Source organism: Nelusetta ayraudi, unplaced genomic scaffold, assembly GCF_046127955.1.
Source record: "Nelusetta ayraudi isolate G7.1 ecotype Tasmania unplaced genomic scaffold, CSIRO-AGI_Nayr_v1 ptg000089l, whole genome shotgun sequence".
NCBI classification, from domain to species: Eukaryota; Metazoa; Chordata; class Actinopteri; order Tetraodontiformes; family Monacanthidae; genus Nelusetta; species Nelusetta ayraudi.
The window spans coordinates 2,038,585-2,059,541 of NW_027466139.1; the positions used below are offsets into that span (position 1 = coordinate 2,038,585).

At 54.0% G+C, this 20,957-nt stretch overlaps 1 protein-coding gene across 1 annotated transcript; it reads left to right on the top strand.

The window, feature by feature from the left end:
* Positions 1-873: 873 nt before the first annotated feature.
* On the top strand, positions 874-20,602 carry LOC142901470 (uncharacterized). The gene is made up of 19 exons (XM_076045993.1): positions 874-1,460; positions 3,379-5,443; positions 6,143-6,254; positions 6,835-7,094; positions 7,985-8,241; positions 8,925-9,159; positions 9,263-9,522; positions 13,937-14,134; positions 14,218-14,298; positions 14,394-14,506; positions 14,585-14,643; positions 14,925-15,014; positions 17,543-17,586; positions 18,148-18,338; positions 18,426-18,496; positions 18,705-18,862; positions 18,978-19,122; positions 19,211-19,354; positions 20,141-20,602. Exons 1-19 carry the CDS (start codon positions 1,294-1,296, stop codon positions 20,444-20,446), a joined length of 4,956 nt encoding a protein of 1,651 aa, XP_075902108.1. The 5' UTR covers positions 874-1,293; the 3' UTR covers positions 20,447-20,602.
* The last annotated feature ends 355 nt before the right edge of the window (positions 20,603-20,957 follow it).

The following is a 20,957-nucleotide window of genomic DNA, read 5'->3' on the forward strand; positions in this document are numbered from 1 at the left end:
CGACCCCCCCATCAGCCCGTCGGTGGTCGCCGCTGATTCCCACCATCCCTGCATGGAGCCACCGGTACCCGGGCCACCGTAGCGGGTTCGAGAGCTCCGAACCCGCTGCATCATCATCATCATCATCATCATCATCATCGCCTCCCCTCAGGGTAAGTGGCTGGTCGTGCAAATCTCCGCTTGAAAAACACCCAAGTGTACATGTGTTGGCGGATGTGACCTCATCATAAACACGTCTCATGATAAACTATGGTCTCTTTGATCGAACGTCATCAGTCCATTGATTCGGGCGAGACAAAATGTGAGAATTCTTGCCGAGTGTGGAAGTATGTTACACTTTTCCTTCCCCTCGATGTGCGACCGACCCTACGGTGCTATCCGTCCGTCCTGCCGGGGCGCCAGCTACAGCTGCAGCCCGGGGAGGTGAAGGTCTGTGTTCTGGTCGGAGAGCAGCTCATTTTTGGATCACACACACCCGGCCGAACGGTGCACCCGCCCCTCGTCTACCTGCTGGTCCGGTGATGGGTGGCTGTTAACGGTGTGGTGAGGAGAGGCGGAAGTGAGGTGGTTAAAATTGACCGTTTTTTAAAGAAGACCGGTGGGCGAGCAGAGCCGATGAAAGCAGAACTGATGGAAGCAGAACCGATGGAAGCAGAACCGATGAAAGCTGAACTGATGGAAGCAATCGTCCCAGTGACACACAAACACACACACACACACACCAGCGTGTGTCCGTTGATGACGTCACACTGTTGTGTTTTCTTCCCCCCCAGACTGTCCCATCAGCAGCCATTCCACATGGCCTTCTGTGACTCCGCCCCCAGCTACTGAGGTACTGCAGCACACACACACACACACACACACACACACACACACACACACACACACACACACACACACACGCACGCACACACAGGTGCTGGTTCAGCTGTAATTCTTCCCACACAGTCCCAGCTGAGCCCAGCGGCATGCTGGGAGAGCACTGATAATTGTGATTGTGAGGTTCCAAATGACATCACTGCAACGTGGAGATGTGACTCCGCCCCCTTGTGGAAGCTCCGCCCCGCCTCTGTGTGTGTGTCTCACCTGCTCCATTCACAACAAGGAGGAGACGGAAGGAATTCATTAGCCCAGCGAAGCGCCAGACTGAACTGATCTGATTGGTTGGTTGAGCCCTCCAACCCCACCCTCCCCAACCCCCGCCCACTATTCCTTAAGCTGTTTGCCATCTGCTGGAGGAAGGGGGCGGGGCTGCACACCATGGCCTAAAAAGTGACTGATAGACGTCTGAGGATGGGGGGAGGAGCCAAGGAGGAAGAGGCGGAGCCCGTCGAAGGGGTCGACCACTGCAGACAACAAGTGATCAGTGGAGAGAGAGAGTCGATAGAACGAGGAGACGCCGACAGAGAGCGAGAGAGAGAGAGAGAGAGAGGAGGTCATCGCTGGAGAGGACACAACAGGTAAGGACACTCCTGCTGTGTGTGTGTGTGTGTGTGTGTGTGTGTGTGTGTGTGTGTGTGTGTGTGTGTGTGTGTGTGCGTGTGCTAGTGCATGCGTGCTGATATCAGTGCATACGATCGGTCCATAGTGTGAGAGTGTACGGAGCAGTGCATGCTGGGAGGAGGAGGTGGGAGGAGGGGAAATCCTATTAGCCAGGCCAGGAAAAGTAGGGCTAACAGTGTTATCAGTCTGACACACACACACACACACACACACACACTAAAATAAAGTGGCGTTGCCCTCTTCTCGATGTTCCTGCTGCTGTTCCTTCTTCCTGCCAGTGTCACCTGATAGATGGATGTCTGATAGAGTATCAGACGTTTGCTTACTGATTAACCACAAGCTGCAGAGAAAGTTCTAGAGTTCTTCACACCTCACTAACGTCTCCTGATGGTCAAGACAGCAGCTTCAGGTGGAGGACGAGTGGGGCAGGAGGTGGAACCAGTGAGAGTCTCACCCAAACAGCCAGACAGTCTTCAGTCACTACTGCATCCCTTACTGTGGTAGCACATTCTACCTCCAGGGGGCTCCACAGTTTATTGGATTCAGTCAAGCTGTAGAGAGCTTCACTCTGCCTGCAACGCCTCCTGCTGACAGACTCCAGCGTTGCATTAAGCTGATTAAGTCAAGAAAAAAAATGTAGAAGCCCTGCAATATTAATTTACACCAGTTTGACCACCAGCAGAACAGTAGATTGTGCTGCTGCTGCTGCTGCTGCAGCTACCGCTTCAGCCCTGTGGGGGTGCTGGAACACACGAGGCCAGCTGAAAGCTACTGAAAGAAGGGGGTGCAAAGTTCTTGACTGGTGAGGCCACAATGGGTTGTAAAATTTGACAGCAGGGCCAGAAAAGGAGAGGGAGAACAAATGTTTCATGGGATACGTGGAAAACCTGCTTTAATTTCAATTCAAAATGAACAACAGCAGTACAACAAAATATCTGTCAGACCGTATTTAGCTCTTTATTGAAATGAAATAAAAAAAATCATATTAAAACACTGAAAAAAATGGATTAATGCAGCTATTTTATGACTTGCTTACTATTAATATAATTTCTTCAAGTTCGGTGGATCGGATTAAAAAGCTTCACAGGCCGCATATGGCCCCCAGGCCATACTTTGCCCACCACTGACCTAAAGTCACTTCAGTGCAACAGAGACACTGCCCCTGGACAACAACGTGGTGATGTTGTCGTGGTGGTCCTGTGTGTGTTGAGGCCGCGACGCCATTGGGGTCACGTGACCTCAGACACTGTAGTGGTCACGTGACCTCAGACACTGTAGTAAGTGTGTGTGGGCGGGTTGTGACCCCTGATCAGCTGATCTCCAAGCTGCTTTGTCGCCTATTCTTAGTCGAATCAAACTCACATGTGACTGTCCGGGCGTTAATGAGCTGCAGGTGGCGTGACCTTTGACCTCCCCTGGGGATAAACATCACTCGTTCAGACTGTAGCTGTAGCTCAGAATGAGTAGAGCTTTATTGTCACTGTGGCAACACAATGAAAAAGGATTTTAGCAGCATCTCACGCAGCGCATAACAACAACATGTCACACATATAAAAGAAGCAAAGCAGGATTAAAATCAAATCAAATTTGTGCACGATGTACAGTATTAAAATAAAGCGCATTGGGGGAGGTTCTATACAGTTCTGCAGGTGTGATTCAGTAAGACAGGCAGGGATTGGTCCAGCTGTGGGTCACATGACACAGTCAGCAGTAGTTCGGGAAAAGGAGCAGATTTCTCGGGTTTTTGAATGAACAGAATACAACAGTTTTGTTCTGTCAAAGGTCATTTGGTCACATGATAGAAGCTGTGAGAAAAGAATTGAAGCCTGGTCATGTGACCTTGAATGAACTCTGTTTTTCTGCTTCCTTTTGCAGGTGTGATGATAATGATGACAATGATGATGAGTCGACAGAGGGCGGACCTGTTGGTCCCCGTCCGCCTCTGACCTCCGACCTCCGACCTCTCTCCTGTCCCCGTCTGGCCATCATGTCTCAGCCTGGTAAAGTGCTGCACCTGTACGTGGAGGTGCGCTCGGTGGCCGATGACGACCGGAAGCAGCAGGTTGGGTTTGGGGGGCCGGGCGGGCGGTGCGAGCTGATGCCCCCCTGCCAGGAGGCCTCGCCCCGCTCCCAGAGGAGCTCCGTCTACTCCAGCCCCAACCGCAGCCCGTCCCCGGGCCCCCCGCTCATCAACAGCAGCAGCCCCCCCTCCTCCAAGTCGTCGTCCAGGCACTCGGTGAGCTTCCAGCTGCACAGCCCAGAGGGGGCGGAGTCTCCGCAGCCCCGCCCCCACGACCTGCTGAGCGACGGCTTCAGCCAGCTGCTGCAGGCGCTGGCGCCCCACGACACCCTGGATGTGGCGCCCTTTAAGGCGGGGTCGCCCAACCCCCCCTCAGGCTCCGCCCCCTGTGCCAGGCTGACGGTCCCGCCCACTGGCCCCGCCCCCCACCACCACTCTAAGTCCCCATGGGCGGAGGACGGCACCGACGCCGACGGCAGGACGTCGGTGGTGACGTACGGCTACATCGAGAAGTCCAACGTGTACAGCAGGGGGCGCCGCTCCTCGGCCTGCCACGGCCAGCTGGATGGCACCGACATGCGTCGGCCAGAGGGGGCGCTGCTGCCCACCCAGGCTCACAAGAGGCTGAGCGACCCTCTGTGGTACAACCTCCACCCGTGCCACACCCATCCTCATCTGGGCCACGCCGCCCCCCACCTGCAGAGGGTGACGCTGGACGCCGCGGCCCGGGATGCCACCTACAGGGCGCTGGAGGAGTTTGGATCCCCAGACTTGCGGCGTCGATTCTCGGGTCAGGGGGCGGCGACTTGCAGCCCCACGCTGCCTCGGTCCTGGGGGGCACCGCCCGCCCCACCCCCCCGCAGCACCTACACCCTGCCCCCCCGCGTCCAGCTCAGCCGGGTCGCAGTGAACGGGCTGCCCCGAAGCCCCGCCTCCGACCACCTGTGCAGTCACACTGGGTACCCCACCCACGCTTTGGCGCCCCCTCCTGGCGCTGCTTACCACAGCCAGCCCAGGCTCTGGGCCGAGGACGGTGGCCTTAGGCTCCAGCAGCACCTCCCGGCGGGCCGACCCACCGACATCCAGCACCACGTCCGCTACAACGCCGTGGACGTCCCGCCCGCTCGAAGCCACATCAGCTCGCCGCGCTGCAGCAGCAGAACCAGAGCCAGAAGCATGTCGCCGTCCTTCAACCCCGACGTAGCGGCTCAGCTGGCGGCCGAGGCCTCCAGGCTGTCCAGCAGCTTCGCCGAGAGACGAACTCCGTCGCCAGCAGAGTCTTGGAGGTCAGACAGTCCGCGGGCGGCAGAGCCAATCCAGAGAGAGTCCCAGCCCTACGCCACGCTCCACGGCCGCAGGTCTCCAGAACATCTGGCTGGTAGATATTCCACACTGCAGAATCCCAGCTGGAGCAGAAGAGACCCAGAGACGCCTCAGACCAGACCAGGACGCATCTCACCAGCCTCATCTAGGAGAACCTTCACTGTACCGGCATCTCCAGCACTGCCGGCCCAGCTGCACCGCTCAGGGGCCTCTCAGAACTCCCCAGTTCTGGATCCACGGCGGCAGCAGCAGCAGCAGCAGCAGCAGCAGGGCCCAGAAGCCACCAGCAGAGTCGTGTCCTCCCTGCATCGCTACCAGCAGCCCCAGTACACTGGAGACCGCAGCCTCAGCTGTGAGAAACCCTCCGAGGGAGCCGCTGACTGGAGCTGCATGCAGCACCAGCAGGGGGCGCAGTCGAGGCTCACTCCTCCCAGCAGCGACCAGTGGAACAGGAAGCAGAGCAGAGGCTCACAGGAGCAGCCGCAGGGCAGCCAGGGTCCCACTGGGAACACTGGGAGCACTGGGAGCACTGGGAGCCTGCTGTCTCCTCACAGTGTCAGTCAGTGTGGTCATGGGACCCCCAGCTCAGCAGCAAAGGTTGGCGTGTAGGTGTAGAGGCCCTGAGGAGGTGTGTGTGTGTGTGTGTGTGTGTGTGTGTGTGTGTGTGTGTGTGTGTGTGTGTGTGTGTGTGTGTGTGTGTGTGTGTGTGTGTTTGGTTGCATTACCCTGTACAGCCACCAGGGCTCCTGGTCATATTTTCGTGGTTCAAGAGGAATCGGCATCGCTGTTAGCGTTCATCAGTCTTAGCATTAGCATTGTGTTAGCGCACAGTGAACCAGCACCTGCAACACCTCCACTACCTCCACCTCCGCCTTTATCTCCTCTACCTCCTCCATCCCCTTCTCCTCCTCCTCTTCCACTACCTCCTCCATCTCCTCAACCTTCTCCTCCTCCTCCATTTCCACCTCCTCCTCCACCTCCATCACCTCCACCTTCACCTCCTCCATCTCTACATCCTAAACCTCCTCTACCTCCTCCATCATCTTCTCCTCCTCCACTTCCTCCACCTTCTCCAATACCTTCCCCTCTCTCTCCTTTTCCAGAAGCGCCCTCCACCTCTTCCACCTCTACTTCCGGCTCCTCCTCCTCCACTTGCTCCACTTTCTCCTCCACCTCCAACTTCATCTCCTCTACCTCTTCCACTACCTTCTCGCCCTCCCTCCCCCCTCCACTTCCTTCTCCTCCTCCACCTCCTCCACTTCCTGTAACTACGACGTGTTCTCTGTCCCCTCGCAGTCAGACGGCGGCGCCACCGTGGTGGCTCCGCCCACTCGGAGCCAGAAGATCGCTCGAGCCAAGTGGGAGTTCCTGTTTGGAGGGCCGGCAGGGGAGAGTCGCAGCAGGCGAGGTGGGCGGAGGCGACAGCCTCCACCAGGTCTAATCCACTAATCACTGGCAGATTAGGATTTGCAGCCGCAGCTGTGACGTAACCGCCAGGAAGTGTTGCTGTTTTCACTGGACGCTCATTTCCACATAGGTGTCAAACTCAGACTTGGCCCACGATGTCATTATGCAGGCCAATAACATCAGGACCTTGATTGAAGGATATTGTCATGACTTAATTGATTCATTGTTGTTATTTTATTTTTATCTATTATATCCCCGTTGAAAAAGGTTGATGTTGAAATTAAAACCAGAAGGCTGCAAATTTAAAAAATATTTACATTTTATTTATTTTGATGATTTCTTTTTTTAATTGAAATTAAATTTTGCATGTGTAAAATATTACATTATTTATTGTATAGAATTAAGCTGTGCTTGTTCCATATTCAGGTTGAAGTAAAACCTTTTTGGGTCCATATAAAAAAGGTTCACTCTTTTGTCTGGACAAAGATTTTTTCAGTATATACATCAACTATGTGTTTGAGTTTGACAGCCCTGCCTTATCAATACTGATCAATATCATTGTGATTGGTTTTCCTGTGCAGACGCTCCTCGTTTAGCTCCGGCCCCGACTGGCACCCCACCCTCACTCAGAGCAGACAGCAGCCAGAGGAGGAGGGGCCCAGACAGCCCGGGTCAAAGGTCATCCGCTCACCAGGTCCGGCAGGTTGAGGTGGAGCTGGTGACCTCCGGCCCCCGTGGCTCCACCCCCAGAACCGGCATCATCCGCCACTCGGTCAAGTACTCGGAGACGGACCTGGACGCCGTGCCGCTGCGCTGCTACCGTGAGACCGACCTGGACGAGGTGCGTGCGCTCGGCCAATCACGTCGCGACCTCTCAAGGCTCATTCGCGCTGAAAGCGTCTGTGGTGTTGGTGCATGCTATGGCGAGTCAGCGCTTTGGAGCCGTCTCACACCAAGCACGTTTCCAAGCAGAGCGTTTAGCAGTCAAAAAAAAAAGTGAATTAGTTTTAAATAGAAAAGTTGAATTTAAACTGCTGCTGGTTATCAGAGGAAATGCAGGTATTTCAAGTATACCTGTGTTTTGTTCACTACAGTTTCAGATTTAAAGTGATATCTGCTTAATTGTTTGACGGTGGAAATGAACAGTGTTGAAGCCGAGGCGTCATGTTGACACACATGTAAAAACGAAATGCAGCCACAAAATTGAAAAATGAAAATCAACAAGATCCACCGGGTTTTCACATCATTGACTTCCTGCCTGCGTGACTGTACCTGCTGATACACCTGAGGCGAGATAGATGGACAGATGGATGGATAGATGGATGGATAGATGGATGGATAGATACAGTAGATGGATAGATGGATGGATAGATGGACAGATGGATAGATAGACAGACAGATGGATGGATAGATAGATGGATAGATACTAGATAAATAGATGGTTAGATAGGCAGATGGATTCTTCCTGTCTGAATGATTCTACCTGCTGCCATTGACGTGGTCGCGACACGTGAAGCGAGAAAAATAGAACAGCGGCATATTTTTCCAAAGTGGTTTCAGCTTCTGGGACTCTTCTGAAACGTGCCCGCGCCACCCCCTGGTGATGGAGCAGACATGCACACTGACTTAAATGGTCACAGTCTGCTGCTGAGCCACAGACACTTTCGTTGTGAATCGGGGGCCAGAGGTCAGAGGTCAGCGCGGTCAGGTCACTGATTGTTGCTTGTGCAGGTGATGCGGGCCGAGGCGGAGGCGGCCGAGCAGGAGCAGGAGGAGGAGGAGGAGTTGGAGGAGGACTCGGCCTTCGGGAGCAACCGCAGCTCCAGCCTAGGCCACGCCCCCACCACGGTTGCACCCTGGGGGGTGGAGCCTGAGGAGGAGGAGGGCGTGGCCAGCTGGGCCAGCGTCAGGATGCTGGGGGAGCGGCAGAGACGGCGAGCGGAGAAGGAGCAGGAGCAGGAGGAGGTGCTGGGCCTCCTGCTGAGGGGGTCAGTGGCACACTACACTTCCCATGATGCCTCTGGGGCAGGGGTGGGCCAATTGTGTGAGTGGTGGGGCCAGAGTGGTTTCTAAAATTTGACAGAGCGGCAGTCAGAGCAGCAGCAAGCAGATGGATGGAGTGTCTTGGTGACCCAACTCATAGCAGGAAAAATTAGTGTTGCAGTTTGGTAGTTTGCCCATTCCTGGCTTAGAACCACCCCAAAACCACCTAGAACCACCACAAAAACCACCTAGAACCACCCCAGAACCACCTAGGGCCACCCCTAGACCACCTAGAACCATGAAATGGATGAAATAAAGCTATTTTATGACTGACTTACTATTAATATAATTTATTCAAATTCGGCGGGCCGGATTAAAAAGCTTAACGGGCCGCATATGGCCCATAGGCCGTAGTTTGCACATTCCTGCTGTATGTTGTTGTTGTCCAGGTTCTGCTGTTTTTTTTGTCAAATGCAACATCATTGTGTTTCTGTGGACCCTGGATTCTTCTTCTTCCTCTTCTTCTTCTTTGCTTGGCGGCCTGGACTAAAAAGCTAAAACGGGCCACATATGGACCCCTAGGCCATAGTTTGCCCATACCTGCTCCAGGAGGTCGGGGGTGGGGGTGGGGGGTCACCACCCACAGCCGCCGCCACTGAGGGGGTGTTTCCTTGGTGTGCTTCTGCAGGCCGTCAGACCCGGGCAGCGCCCACGGCGGCCTCAAGTCGCCCATCTCGCTGGGGAGCCCCCGCCGGCCGTCCGACTGCCACCTGGACTCCTTCAGCCGCCACTTCGAGAGCATCCTGGAGTCGCAGCGCGCCAAGGGCACCTCCTACAGCAGCCTGGACAGCGTTGACCTCCTGACCTCTGGCTCCAACTCCGTCTTCACCTTCGACCTGCCCACCCTCACCCCCGAGATCCAGGTAGGAGGCTGTGGGGGAGAGGGGGGGGGTGTGCTTGTAACGTGTATGCATGTGTGTGGGTGTGTAATGTGTGTAACGTGGGTGTTTGTCTGTCTGTCCTCAGAGTCAGATCTGTGACAGTGCCAAGCAGATCCTGGAGCTGAGCTTCGCCCCGCTGGCCCACCCGGACCCCTGCACCCCCCCAGAGACCTCCCGCTCAGAGATGTCCCTCAGCAGCTCGGGGGCGGGGCTTCGCGGTGGCTCCAAGGACGACGGCGCCACCCACCACCGCTCCAGGTCCGAGAGGGAGACGTGGCGCCGCTCCATCCTCAAAGACGGCTTCCGCAAGGCCACCTCTGTGCCGGCGCTCCACAGCAGCCCCAGGTGGGTCCGGGTTCTGGTCCAGGTCCACGGTTTCAGTCCAGGTTCTGGTCCAGGTCCATGTTCTGGTCCAGGTCTAGGTCTAGGTCCTGGTCCGCTGACTTTGTTTGAGTCGACTCTCAGTCAACGTTGACGATGCGATAAGACAGTTGCAGTTCTGCCAGTTGGCCACACGGGGACAGCAGAGCTGAGCACATTGACTTTGTGACAGACAGTTGAGCAGTGTTGGGCAACTTTTTGATTGGTGAGCCACCTCGTAGGAGGAAAACATACATTATGGGATGTTGTAGAAAACATGTTGCTTTAATGTCCATTGAAAATGAACAAAAGCAAAGTTACAACAAAATCAGTGTCTTTGAAGCTCCATGATATTTATTGAAACGACTCTGAAGACACAGAAAAAATGGATGAAATAGTTCTGTGGGCCAGATTAAAAAGCTTTACGGGCTGCATGTGGCCCCCGGGTCGTAGTTTGTCCATGCCTGGTGTATTTTGTTGTTGTTGACCAGGCGCTGCTGTTTGTTCTCATGTGCAACATTATTGTGTTTCCATGGCCCCTGGATTCTTCTTCTTCTTCTTCTGCCTAAATTGAGCTGATTTAAGCAGTGCTATACAGCAGCCTGCCAGCAGGGGGAGCAGAGCATAATATTAGCATAATCCGTTTCTTGTTGTTTTCTCCTGCTGTCCTGCTGTTGTGAGTAAGAAGAACCTCAGGAATGAGGAGGCAGGGTGTGGACTCTCTCTCTCTCACTCACACACACACACACACGGCTGCAGAGACACTCCCTGACCCCTCCCAACAACGCTGACCTCCTCCTGCTCCCGGATCCTCCCCCCCCGCCCTCCTCTTTCTCGCTGTGGATCTTTTCCATCTGCCGTCTTTGTGTTTGACCTTTGACCTGCTTCATTCCCGCCTGCTGCTGCTTGAAAAAGGCGAGTTGCTGCTGCACCTCTGTAAAAAAAAAGAAAAAAGAAAAGAAAGAAAACTTGCATTTGAACTTTTTTAATTGTCGGTAGAGAAACGGTGTTGGAACGTGTGTGTGTGTGTGTGTGTGTGTGTGTGTGTGTGTGTGTGTGTGTGTGCGTGCATGTGTGTATGTGTGTGTGTGTGTGGAGCTTCTGCTGTGAAGGAAAGAGAAAAACTTCCAGGAAGGTTAGAGGAGACAAAGGGAGGAAAGAGCAGGAGAATGAGGAGGAGGAGGAGGAGCTGAGGGAGGATCTGAGTGAGGAGGGGGAGGGGCTGTGGCAGGAGGAGGAGGAGCGCTGGAGGTCATACAGAGGAGGAAGCACAAGCCTCCTCAGTGGAAACCAGCAGCTGATGGAGCTACAGCGCCCAGGCGACACACCGAGCTGTTGAGTTGAGGAAGGATTTCAGAGAGGAGGAGAAGAAGAAAGAAGAGGAGGAGAAGCATCAGAGAGGAGGAGAAGGAGGAGAAGGAGGAGGAGAAGAAGGGGCAGCAGGAGGAGGAGCAGCAACAGTGCGAGCCAGAGCGGAGACAGAGATACACACACACACTCACACACACAGACGCAAAACAGATGATCCGGGCGTCGTGTTGTGATGATGTCATTACATCAGCCTCCTGATGATGTCACGCGCTAGCAGCCTGTGGCTGGCTGCTGATTGCACTGGCCGGTGGAAGTGAGATTGTGGGCGGAGCCTCGGCAACATGGCCAGCTACCTGCTGTGCTGGGGGGGCGGAGCCCTGGAGGACAGGTACCTGTACGCCCCGCCCTACCCGGCCGTGTACAGGTGAGTGCCGCTCAAAGTTATTGCTGCTGGTGTTTGAAGAGTGAATGTCTGCCGCTGAGACTCATGGGTAGTGTAGTCCCCAACCTGTCCAGGTTCTCAAAGGACCGACTCACTGGTTTCCTATGAGGGAGGGGGCCTGGGATCAGGCATCTTCTGAACTGACTCCAGGTCTGTTAGTGTTAGCCCACTGCTAACTGAGTATTAGCTCACCACTGAGTTTGTCCACCCCTGCTCTGGCCAGTGCTTCTGGGCTCTGCTCTGATAATACAGCGCCCCTCTGTGGCTGCGGAGGTCTGGAGCTGCAGCCTAGACTCCACCTGATGCCTTCCTCTGAGTGTCGCCCCCTGCTGGTGCCCTGTGGCCTGACAGAACGCCGAGCTCTGAAAGGCTCAGTGAGCGCTGTGGCTTTAAGTCAACGTGTCTTTATGTCAGGAATAGCCGCCGTCGTATCTGGACTCTGATTGGATGGCGCCACCTTTAAACTCCAACCGGAGCCAGCCAGTGTCCCTCTGTGATTGGCTGCACCTTTAACCTGAGCACTGACTCCGCCCAACCTCCCCTTCCCCACCCACCCTCAGCTGAGTCTGCATAGTCCTTTTCCTCCATGTGTGTGACTGTGGTTTCAGTCTGGATGAGAGTTTACAGACACACCCAGAAAATTACAGCCTTCTTCTTCTTCTTCTTCTGTTTTCTCTCCCTCCTGCAAGCCAGAATGAACCGGTTTGATTTTCATCCACATCTTCGGTTTCACGTGCCACTTTTATGAAGATATTAATAGTCAGCAGCAAATCTTTAGGTTACCTTTGTCCTCCCAGCCATTAGGGGGCAGACATGCACTTCTACATCCAGGTTGCCGTGTAGACGGAAATCTTCCCGGTCCAATTTCTATTTCAAAAGTCAAATGTGAACCTTTACTGTGAAGCTTTCTAACAACTTTGAAGCCACTGGGCCAAAGCAAAGATGATGCCTGGTGAATGTAAATGATGGAGACCAGCGAGTGACAGGAAGTGTTTGCTGGCGTTTCCTGCTGGAACTGTTTGTGTCCTGATGAATGGAGCTCAGCGGCAGGAAGGACTCGCCGACACAAACATCCGGACTGTGTGTGTGTGTGTGTGTGTGTGTGTGTGTGTGTGTGTGTGTGTGTGTGTGTGTGTGTGTGTGTGTGTGTGTGTGTGTGTGTGTGTGTGTGTGTGTCCTTCAGGGACCTTCAGGCCCGTCGTTCAGGTCTCAGAAATTTCAGTCAGTGGTGCAGCAGGTATATTGACCAGAGGTTTTAGAGGCACTGTATCATCCAATATCACCAGTAGGTGGCGAGCAGCTGCTTCCAAACACTTGTGTAATGACAGCTGGCATGAGAACACAACACAACACAACACAACACAACACAGATGGATCTGAACTGAGAGTCTGAAGGCAAAGGAGGAAGTGGGGATCTTTTTTTTTTAAGAAGCACTTCCCCCTAGTGGATGTTTGGTGTCATGATTTGATGATCTGGATGAGGTGATGTTGTGGCGGTGTTTGGTGGTTTCTGTTGTGATGGTCAGGCACTTTCAGCTGGGATAGCGCCATCCTGTGGACGGTAATGCAGCAGTAGCAGCAGACATGCCCACTATACATAGTTTGGACACATTGTTCTGATTGAATGGTTTTTCTTTCATTTTCATGACTATTTACATTGCAGATTGTCACTGAAGGCATCAAAACAATAATGGAATATGTATTCCACAGACAAGTGTGATATAACTCAAACAAGTTTCATTTTAGATGATCTAGAATAGCCACCCTTCTTATAATATATATAACATACCAAATGTAGGTATTTAACTTTTTTTTTTCTTCTTTTGCCACATTAATCCACATATCTTGGTCATATATTTGATGTCTTCAGTGCGTATCTACACTGTAAAAAGTACTCGAGATAAAGAAGAAATAGGTGTAAACTGGTGACAGTGACATCATCATGAACACCAGGCCATGAACCTGAGAAACACAGAAGAAGAGAGTTCCTGAAACACCTGAGAGGTGTGGCCAGGAGGAAGTGGGAGGTACTTCCTCTTTCACAGCCTCATTTCCTCCCAACTACCAACTCTCTCACACACACTCACAGAAGGTTCTAGTGGGAGCGGCCAGGTCACCGCGGCGACCGAGGAGCGTCTCCACATGGAGGTCTCGGAGTGAGTAGGCTGCAGAAAGGTCATGTGATGGGGCCAGTGGTGGGCTGCTAGCGAGATGCTAACAGAAGGTGTGCTGCAGCTCAGGGGCGTGGTGTGAAAGGGAAGGAGCTTCAGAGGAAAGTTTTGTTATCATTGTTAGCATGTTAGCGTGTTTCAGCTGTCAGTGGCGGCTAACTGTGGAGCTAATGTTTCACTCCTGTCAAGAAGTGGTCCAGGTCATCCAAGCACCCCTAGTTATCGTCCACATTGAGGTATCCCATCATGCACTTGGGGACAGGACTGTGTTTGTTTGCGACAGTGGAAAAGACAAACACGCTCACTAGCTCGCTGCAGCTAGGTGGATGCTAACATGATGTTCTGCACAAGCGGTAGCTGAAACAGGACCTGAAAGTGTGTGTGTGTGTGTGTGTGTGTGTGTGTGTGTGTGTGTGTGTGTGTGTGTGTGTGTGTGTGTGTGTGTGTGTGTGTGTGTGTGTGTGTGTGTCCTCAGGGAGCGTCCTGTGTACCGGCCACCCGAGCTGCTGTACCCGCAGGCTGACGTAGCCCAGCGCCTGGCGCTGGGTGGCAGCGACGAGGCGCTGACCAATGGGATGACGGCAGACCTGCAGGCCGCCAGACGATTGGCCAAACGACTCTACAACCTGGACGGCTTCAGGAAGTCTGACGTGGCCCGACACCTCAGCAAGAAGTCAGTGTCTGTCTGTCTGTCTGTCTGTCTGTCTGTCATCCTGCTTTCTGATTGGTTCACTCTGTCTGTCTATCTTCCTGCAGTAACGAGTTCAGCCAGATGGTGGCAGAAGAGTACCTGAACAACTTCAACTTCAGCAGGCTGAGCCTGGACCAGGCACTCAGGTGGCCTCCGTTACCCATGATGCAGTGCAGCCAGCATCAGCTGCAGCAGTCAATCCCGAGCCTCCCCGGGCCTGACTGGTGTTTGTCCTCAACAGGAAGTTCCTGGAGAAGTTCTCGCTGAGCGGCGAGACTCAGGAGAGGGAGAGAGTCCTGGTGCAGTTCTCCAGGAAGTACCGGCAGAGTCAACCAGAGAGTGAGACCACTGAAGGTACCTGTCTGTCTGTCTGTCTTTCTGTCTGTCTGTCTGTCTGTCTGTGTCTGACTCTGTCTGTCTCTCCGTCCCCAGACAGCGTCCACACCCTGACGTGTGCCGTCATGCTGCTGAACACGGACCTCCACGGAAACGTGAGTGCAGCTTCCTGTTGTGATGTCAGCTGACAGGAAGTGAACGAGATGGCGTCCCTCCAACAATGCGGCGACGTCACTGCCGCTCTTCACTGCATCACCTGTCAGCTGTTGCCGTGGTGACGCACCGTCCAATCACAGGCTGACAGGTGCATCGGGGGAAGTGAAGTCTCACAGCACCAACAACTGTTGACTGTGTGTGTGTGTGTGTGTGTGTGTGTGTGTGTGTGTGTGTGTGTGTGTGTGTGTGTGTGTGTGTGTGTGTGTGTGTGTGTGTCCAGAATGTAGGGAAGAGGATGTCCTGCAGCCAGTTCATCACCAACCTGGAGGGTCTCAACGATGGAAAAGATTTCCCGAAAGATCTGCTGAAGGTAGGACATAAACACACACACACACACACACACACACACACACACACACACACACACACACACACCGATCTGTGGTTTGTGGTTGTCAGGGCTGTAATTTAAACTCAGTACAGTTAGCGTGTGTGTTTGGTGTGTGTGTGTGTGTGCGTGTGCGTGTGTCACTAAGTGTTTGTGTGTGTGTGTGTGTGTGTGTGTGTGTGTGTGTGTTCTCCCACTCTCGCTCTCTGCCTCAGAGCAATTACAGCAAATGTGCGTCACCTCTTCACCCTCATCGCAGCTCTAACTCTGTGTGTGTGTGTGTGTGTGTGTGTGTGTGTGTGTGTGTGTGTGTGTGTGTGTGTGTGTGTGTGTGTGTGTGTGTGTGTGTGTGTGTGGGCCCCAGCTCTGACTGAGTGCTGATCAGTGCAAACAGGAGTTATCCTCAGCCGGTGTTTTGGTTTGTTGGTCCGTCAGTCTACAGAAGAAACGTTTTCTGGCCTTCATGATTGGATTTTAAAAAAAAGAAGGGGGATGGCCGGGGGGGTTGGTTGCGGGGCTTGTTGACGGAAAGCTGACAAGCGCGGTAATATCCTGCTTCTGGTCTCTTTGAAGGTGATATGCTTCTATAAATCAGGACGTTTGCTGGGCAACAGCAGCAATGACGAGTTGTGAAATTGAAAGTGTGTAAAAAAAAAAAAAACGACTGAAATGAAAAAAAAAATTTTTAAAAAAACCCTTCAAGATCACCTGATGAAGTGACAAACAGGTGCAGCTGGTTGCTTGAACTGGTCCAGATGGGAGATGATCCACCACTGTCGCTGCTGCTGCTGCTGTGTGTGATTGACAGCAGGGGGACGGGGGTGGGGCCTGTCTGCGCTCTGGCTCCCCTGATTGGCTTCTTGCTGCGGAGGAAGCATGCCCATTTAAAGAGGGTGAAGAGAGGGAGGGAGGGAGGGAGGCAGCGGGGCGAGCTACAGTGTCGGAACGGAGCGAGAGAGCGAGAGAGGGAGGAGGGAGGAGGGAAGCTGACGTCAGTTTTTTTTGGGGTGCTCTCTCTCTTTTTCTCTCTCTCTCTCTCTCTCTCTCTCTCTCTCTCACTTCCTTTCCTCTCGCTCTCTCTCTCTCTCTGTCTGCATGTGTGGGCGTGCTCGCTCGCCCCAGCCTCCCTCTCCTCCTCCTCCTGCTGTGTTTTGGCGTGAGAGCAGCTGATGCTTCTCCTCCGTCACGCAGCTCTATTTGCAGTGCAGGGATCCTCCGCCGTCGTTCTCGCCGCTGCCGCCGCCGCTGCCGCTGCCGCTGCTGCCGCCGCTGCTGCCGCCGCCCAATCAGGTCGCGGCGCACAGACAGACAGACAGACAGACAGACGGAGGGGGGTACAGACGTGCTGAAGTGCTGAGTCAGGAGGGCGGTGACGGTCGGGACGCTCCTCCGCTGCTTTCTTTTTTTTTTAATTTGTTCTCCTCGGACTCGCACTCATTCACTCATTCACTCACACACACACACACTCACACAACACACACACACTGCGGTGTGTGTGTGTGTGTGTGAGAGAGGGAGGGAGAGAGAGAGAGAGACGCGGATGCTAATCTGAAGTTTGATCAGAATTCATTTTCCCTCCAACCGTCGTTGCGTTTTTTTTCCTTCACCTGGAGGGGTGGAGCTTCCCTTCACTACTCCTCCTCCTCCTCCTCCTCCTTCGTCTGGACAAGCACCTGGAGGACGTCCCCCGTGTGGCAACCCAGCGCACTCCTCCGCCCCCCCTCCCCCTCCCAAACAAGACTGACCCACCATGATCGGCGTCAACAGCATCCACTCGTCGGGCCGCGTGCGCTCTCGCTCGCTGTGCTCGGTGCGCAGTGGGCGCGACTCCCGGGACAGCGACCCCTTCAGGTACCCCAGGACGCCGCGCTCCCGCTCGCTCAAGCCGCTGGCCTTCCCCGACCTGCTGGGTAAAACGCAGGAGGCCCAGCAGCACCGGCACGGCCGCAAGAAGAAGGTACCGTTCAGCAGCAGCCGGCCACCAGGGGGCAGCGCAGCGCAGGACACAGTGCAGGAGGGACAAGAAGAAGATCAGTTCAGATCAGTGTGGCGTTTAGAGTGAGAATATCTCAACACAAAGGCTTCTGTTGTGTGTCTTTACGGGACAGGTGGTAAACTGCCAACCGATCGATTTGGTTGATTGATTGATTGATTGATTGATTGATCACTAATGTCCATCACCCTTCACTGATTAACCCTGGATCTCCATCTGTTTTCTTGTTTTGTTTTTTTTTAAAAATTGTGGCGGTTTTGGCCTCCATGTTTTTGGAGGCGGGGTTGACAGACTGGTGGGCGGGGCCAAGCTATGCTTAGCAACCTCCTATTGGTTCATCATGTGTTTTAACGAGAGAGTCTCTGATGTTTATCGTGGATCACCTGCAGGTGTTTTGAATCGAGCGGGGAACAAGGATCCATCTCTCTCTCACACACACACACACACACACACACACACACACACTCCCTCTCGTTCTGACAGTGCCTGTGTCTGTGTGCGTGTGTTTCCTCTGCAGACTCTGTACAGCTCCATCAAGAATGAGAAGCTCCAGTGGACGATGTGAGTCTCACACTGTGTGTGTGTGTGTGTGTGTGTGTGTGTGTGTGTGTGTGTGTGTGTGTGTGTGTGTGTGTGTGTGTGTGTGTGTGTGTGTGTGTGTGTGTGTGTGTGTGTGCACGCTGCCCTGACTCTCTTATTTAAGCCTCTGTTGCCACGGTAACCGTTCCCTGCTTCCTTTCCTGCCTATAATTACAGGTCAGCAACCCAACGCCTACACACACACACACACACACACACACACACACACACAGACAAACACACGTAACATACAACACATACACACAAACACATGTGCTTGTTAATATATGCATGTTAAAAAACACAACACACATCCCGCTGTGAACCTGTTGCTGGAGCCTGTAGTACCAACTGGCTCCTGTAGAGGGCCCCCACCTGCAAACCAGCTACCCTGTAATGTTAGGTTGGATTAAGAAGATCAAGTCCAGTTGGCCCTTGTACATTAAAATGACCTGGAATGACCTTCGCAGACAATTATAGCCTGCAGTACCAGCTGGCTCCTGTAGGGGCCCTCATTGCTAACCAGTAGGCTGTGTGTTGAAGTGATGAGGAGGAGCTGAGGAAGTCCATGTCGGAGCTGACCGACGCCCGCACAGACTCGGCCTCCCACACCATGAAGCGGCTGGGCAACGCAGGAAACCCGCTGGTGAGCGCCGCCCTGCAGGCCGACGGCGAGCTCTACAAGAGCGGCTTCCTGGTGCGCAAGGTCCACGCTGACCCCGACGGGAAGAGAAGTAGGCTGCGCTCGTTCTGCGTCAAATGACCCGTAAAGTCGCTGGTCAGTGGCGGTGACGGCCAATGATGCTTTGCTCCTTCTGCAGCTCCTCGAGGGAGGCGGGGCTGGAAGTCCTTCTACGCCATGCTGAAAGGGCTGGTGCTGTACCTGCAGAAGGTAAACTCCATCTCCCATCAGCCACTCTGGATCTGTTTCCTCTTACAGCCAACGCCCACTTCCTGTTTCCTCAAAAAGGCAAACCCTCATTGCCAACTGCCACTTGATATTTTTCAAACGCGAAGCACTTCCTGTGTCCACTCAACCTGAGAGCAATGCATTGTATTGTGGGGGCGGGGCCGTGATCTGCTCTGTGATTGGCCAACAGGATGAGTACCGGACGGAGCGCGAGCTGACGGAGGAAGACGTGAAGAACGCTGTGTCGGTGCACCACTCACTGGCCATGAGGGCAGCCGACTACAGCAAGAGGCCCAACGTCTTCTACCTGAGGACGGCTGACTGGAGGGTCTTCCTCTTCCAGGCCCCGTAAGAGAGAGAGAGAGAGAAAGCGCCCCCTGGCTGCCTGGAAGACCTGCCTGGGTTAGCCTAACTATCCTTTCCGTGTGTGTGTGTGTGTGTGTGTGTGTGTGTGTGTGTGCAGGAACGGCGAGCAGATGCAGTCGTGGATCACACGCATCAACGTGGTGGCCGCCGCCTCCTCGGCGCCGCCCTTCCCGGCCGCCATTGGCTCCCAGAAACGGTTCAGCCGCCCGCTGCTGCCGGGCTCCAGCACCAAGCTGAGCCAGGTCCACTCATCAGCCGCCGCTGCTCGCCACTAATGTAAATGCTAGGCTAACGTGGCGAGCTAACTTGTGACCTTCTCTTTGCCCATAGGAGGAGCAGGTCAAATCCCACGAGGGTCGCTTCCGCGCCGTGTCGTCTGAGCTCGCTGAGCTGGTGGCCGCCACACCTGAGCGCAAAGTCAAAGGTCGCGAGCTGGATGAGCTGAAACTGCGGCGGGAGTACCTGGAGTTTGAGGTGAGCGCCGGTTGGCCGGAGAGGAAGTCAGGAAGAGGAAGTCAAGAAGTGGAAGTCAGGAACACACAGGCTGTGGCTGTGTCTCAATTCAGGGTCTGCATCCTTCGAAGGCTGCATTTGAAGGGTAGTTGCATCATAGCACTGCGCGAAGGTTTGTCTCAATTCCCAAATATTCGAAGGACGCTCCAAATGCGTCCTCGAAATGCGCCCTACTTACTACTAGCCGATTCGAAGGATACGCATCTACTATCCTTTGCGTCCTTCTGTATCCCACCGCTAATTTCACCCAGGATGCTTTGCAGCAGCACGCAAAGCATCCTGGGTGAAATTAGCGCCATCTACTGGCAAAGACACGACGTATAAATAAAAAAGTATTAAAATTTCACATAAAATATTACGTTTTTAACGTAGGGTTTTTACTTATTTCAACATCCAACGCCATCGTTGGATGGTGAACCAATGGTTAGTTTGATGCTATAAAAACGTCACTTCCGGGGTTGGCCAGCAGTAGGGAACGGGGGTGACGCAACCAGGAAATATTCTGAAGGCTAGACTGTCCCGTGTGGTTACCGGGGAGGCGGGTTTGGGTTCGTCCTTCTCGGCGGGGTCCTTTGGAGGACGCTTCCTTCCAACGGAGGCGTCCTCAGGGTCTGCATCCCTGAATTGAGACACCGCCCCAAAGTGAGGACCAGGAAGTGGGGACCAGGAAGTGAGGAACAGGATATCAGAGGCAGGAAGTGAGGAACAGGAAGTCCTCAATCCTGGGTGTGTGTGTGTGTGTTCTAGAAAACCCGCTACGGGACATACGCCATGCTGCTACGGGCTCGGCTGGCCGGAGGCGACCAGGACCTGTCGGCCTTTGAGGCTCGACTGCTGGAGGAGGGTGGCGGCGGCCTGCAGAGGGCGCACTCCAGCCCCACGCTGCCCCAGGACACGACGGTGGCTGCCAAGGAGAAGACGCGCGGCTCCAAGACGTCCAAGAGTCTGAAGGTGTCCTCCACGGCGTCCTTGGGGGGCCGAAGACGGAAGGACGAGGGCGGGAAGGAGGCGGAGCTGCACAGAGAGAGCAGCAGACAGGAAGAGGCGGCGTGAAGGCCCCCCACTTCCTGTTCGGCAGGTCACGTGACCGGCTCGTCTCCGACAGCAACCACTGAATGGTGCGTTCAGGGACCCACACCCCCAACGGGTCGACAACCAATCAGCTGCACTGCAGAGCTGCTGACCTTCACAATAAAAGCTGTTTCATTTCAGGGACTTTTATTTTGAAGAGACAGAACCTCATTCACCTTCAACGGTACTCTTTTATTTTATTGGACAAGACGGTGGGAAGGGGGCGGGGCCAAGTGAGGGGGACACACCTCTCCGTTTCACTGTGTGTGTGTGTGTGTGTGTGTTTGTGTGTGTATGGTGTGTGCGTGTTTGTATGTGTGAGGACTTTTATGCTGGAACGTTGGTCTGTCTGCATCAACACATCTGGATGTTCAGTTTCCTCTTGTTGCCACCAGGGGTCACCAGAGTATAGAGCAACCAGCTCCACTTTCATCACATCTGATGGTTTTTCTAGTATTAATTTAAACATTTTGACCGCTGATGTTTTAAATAA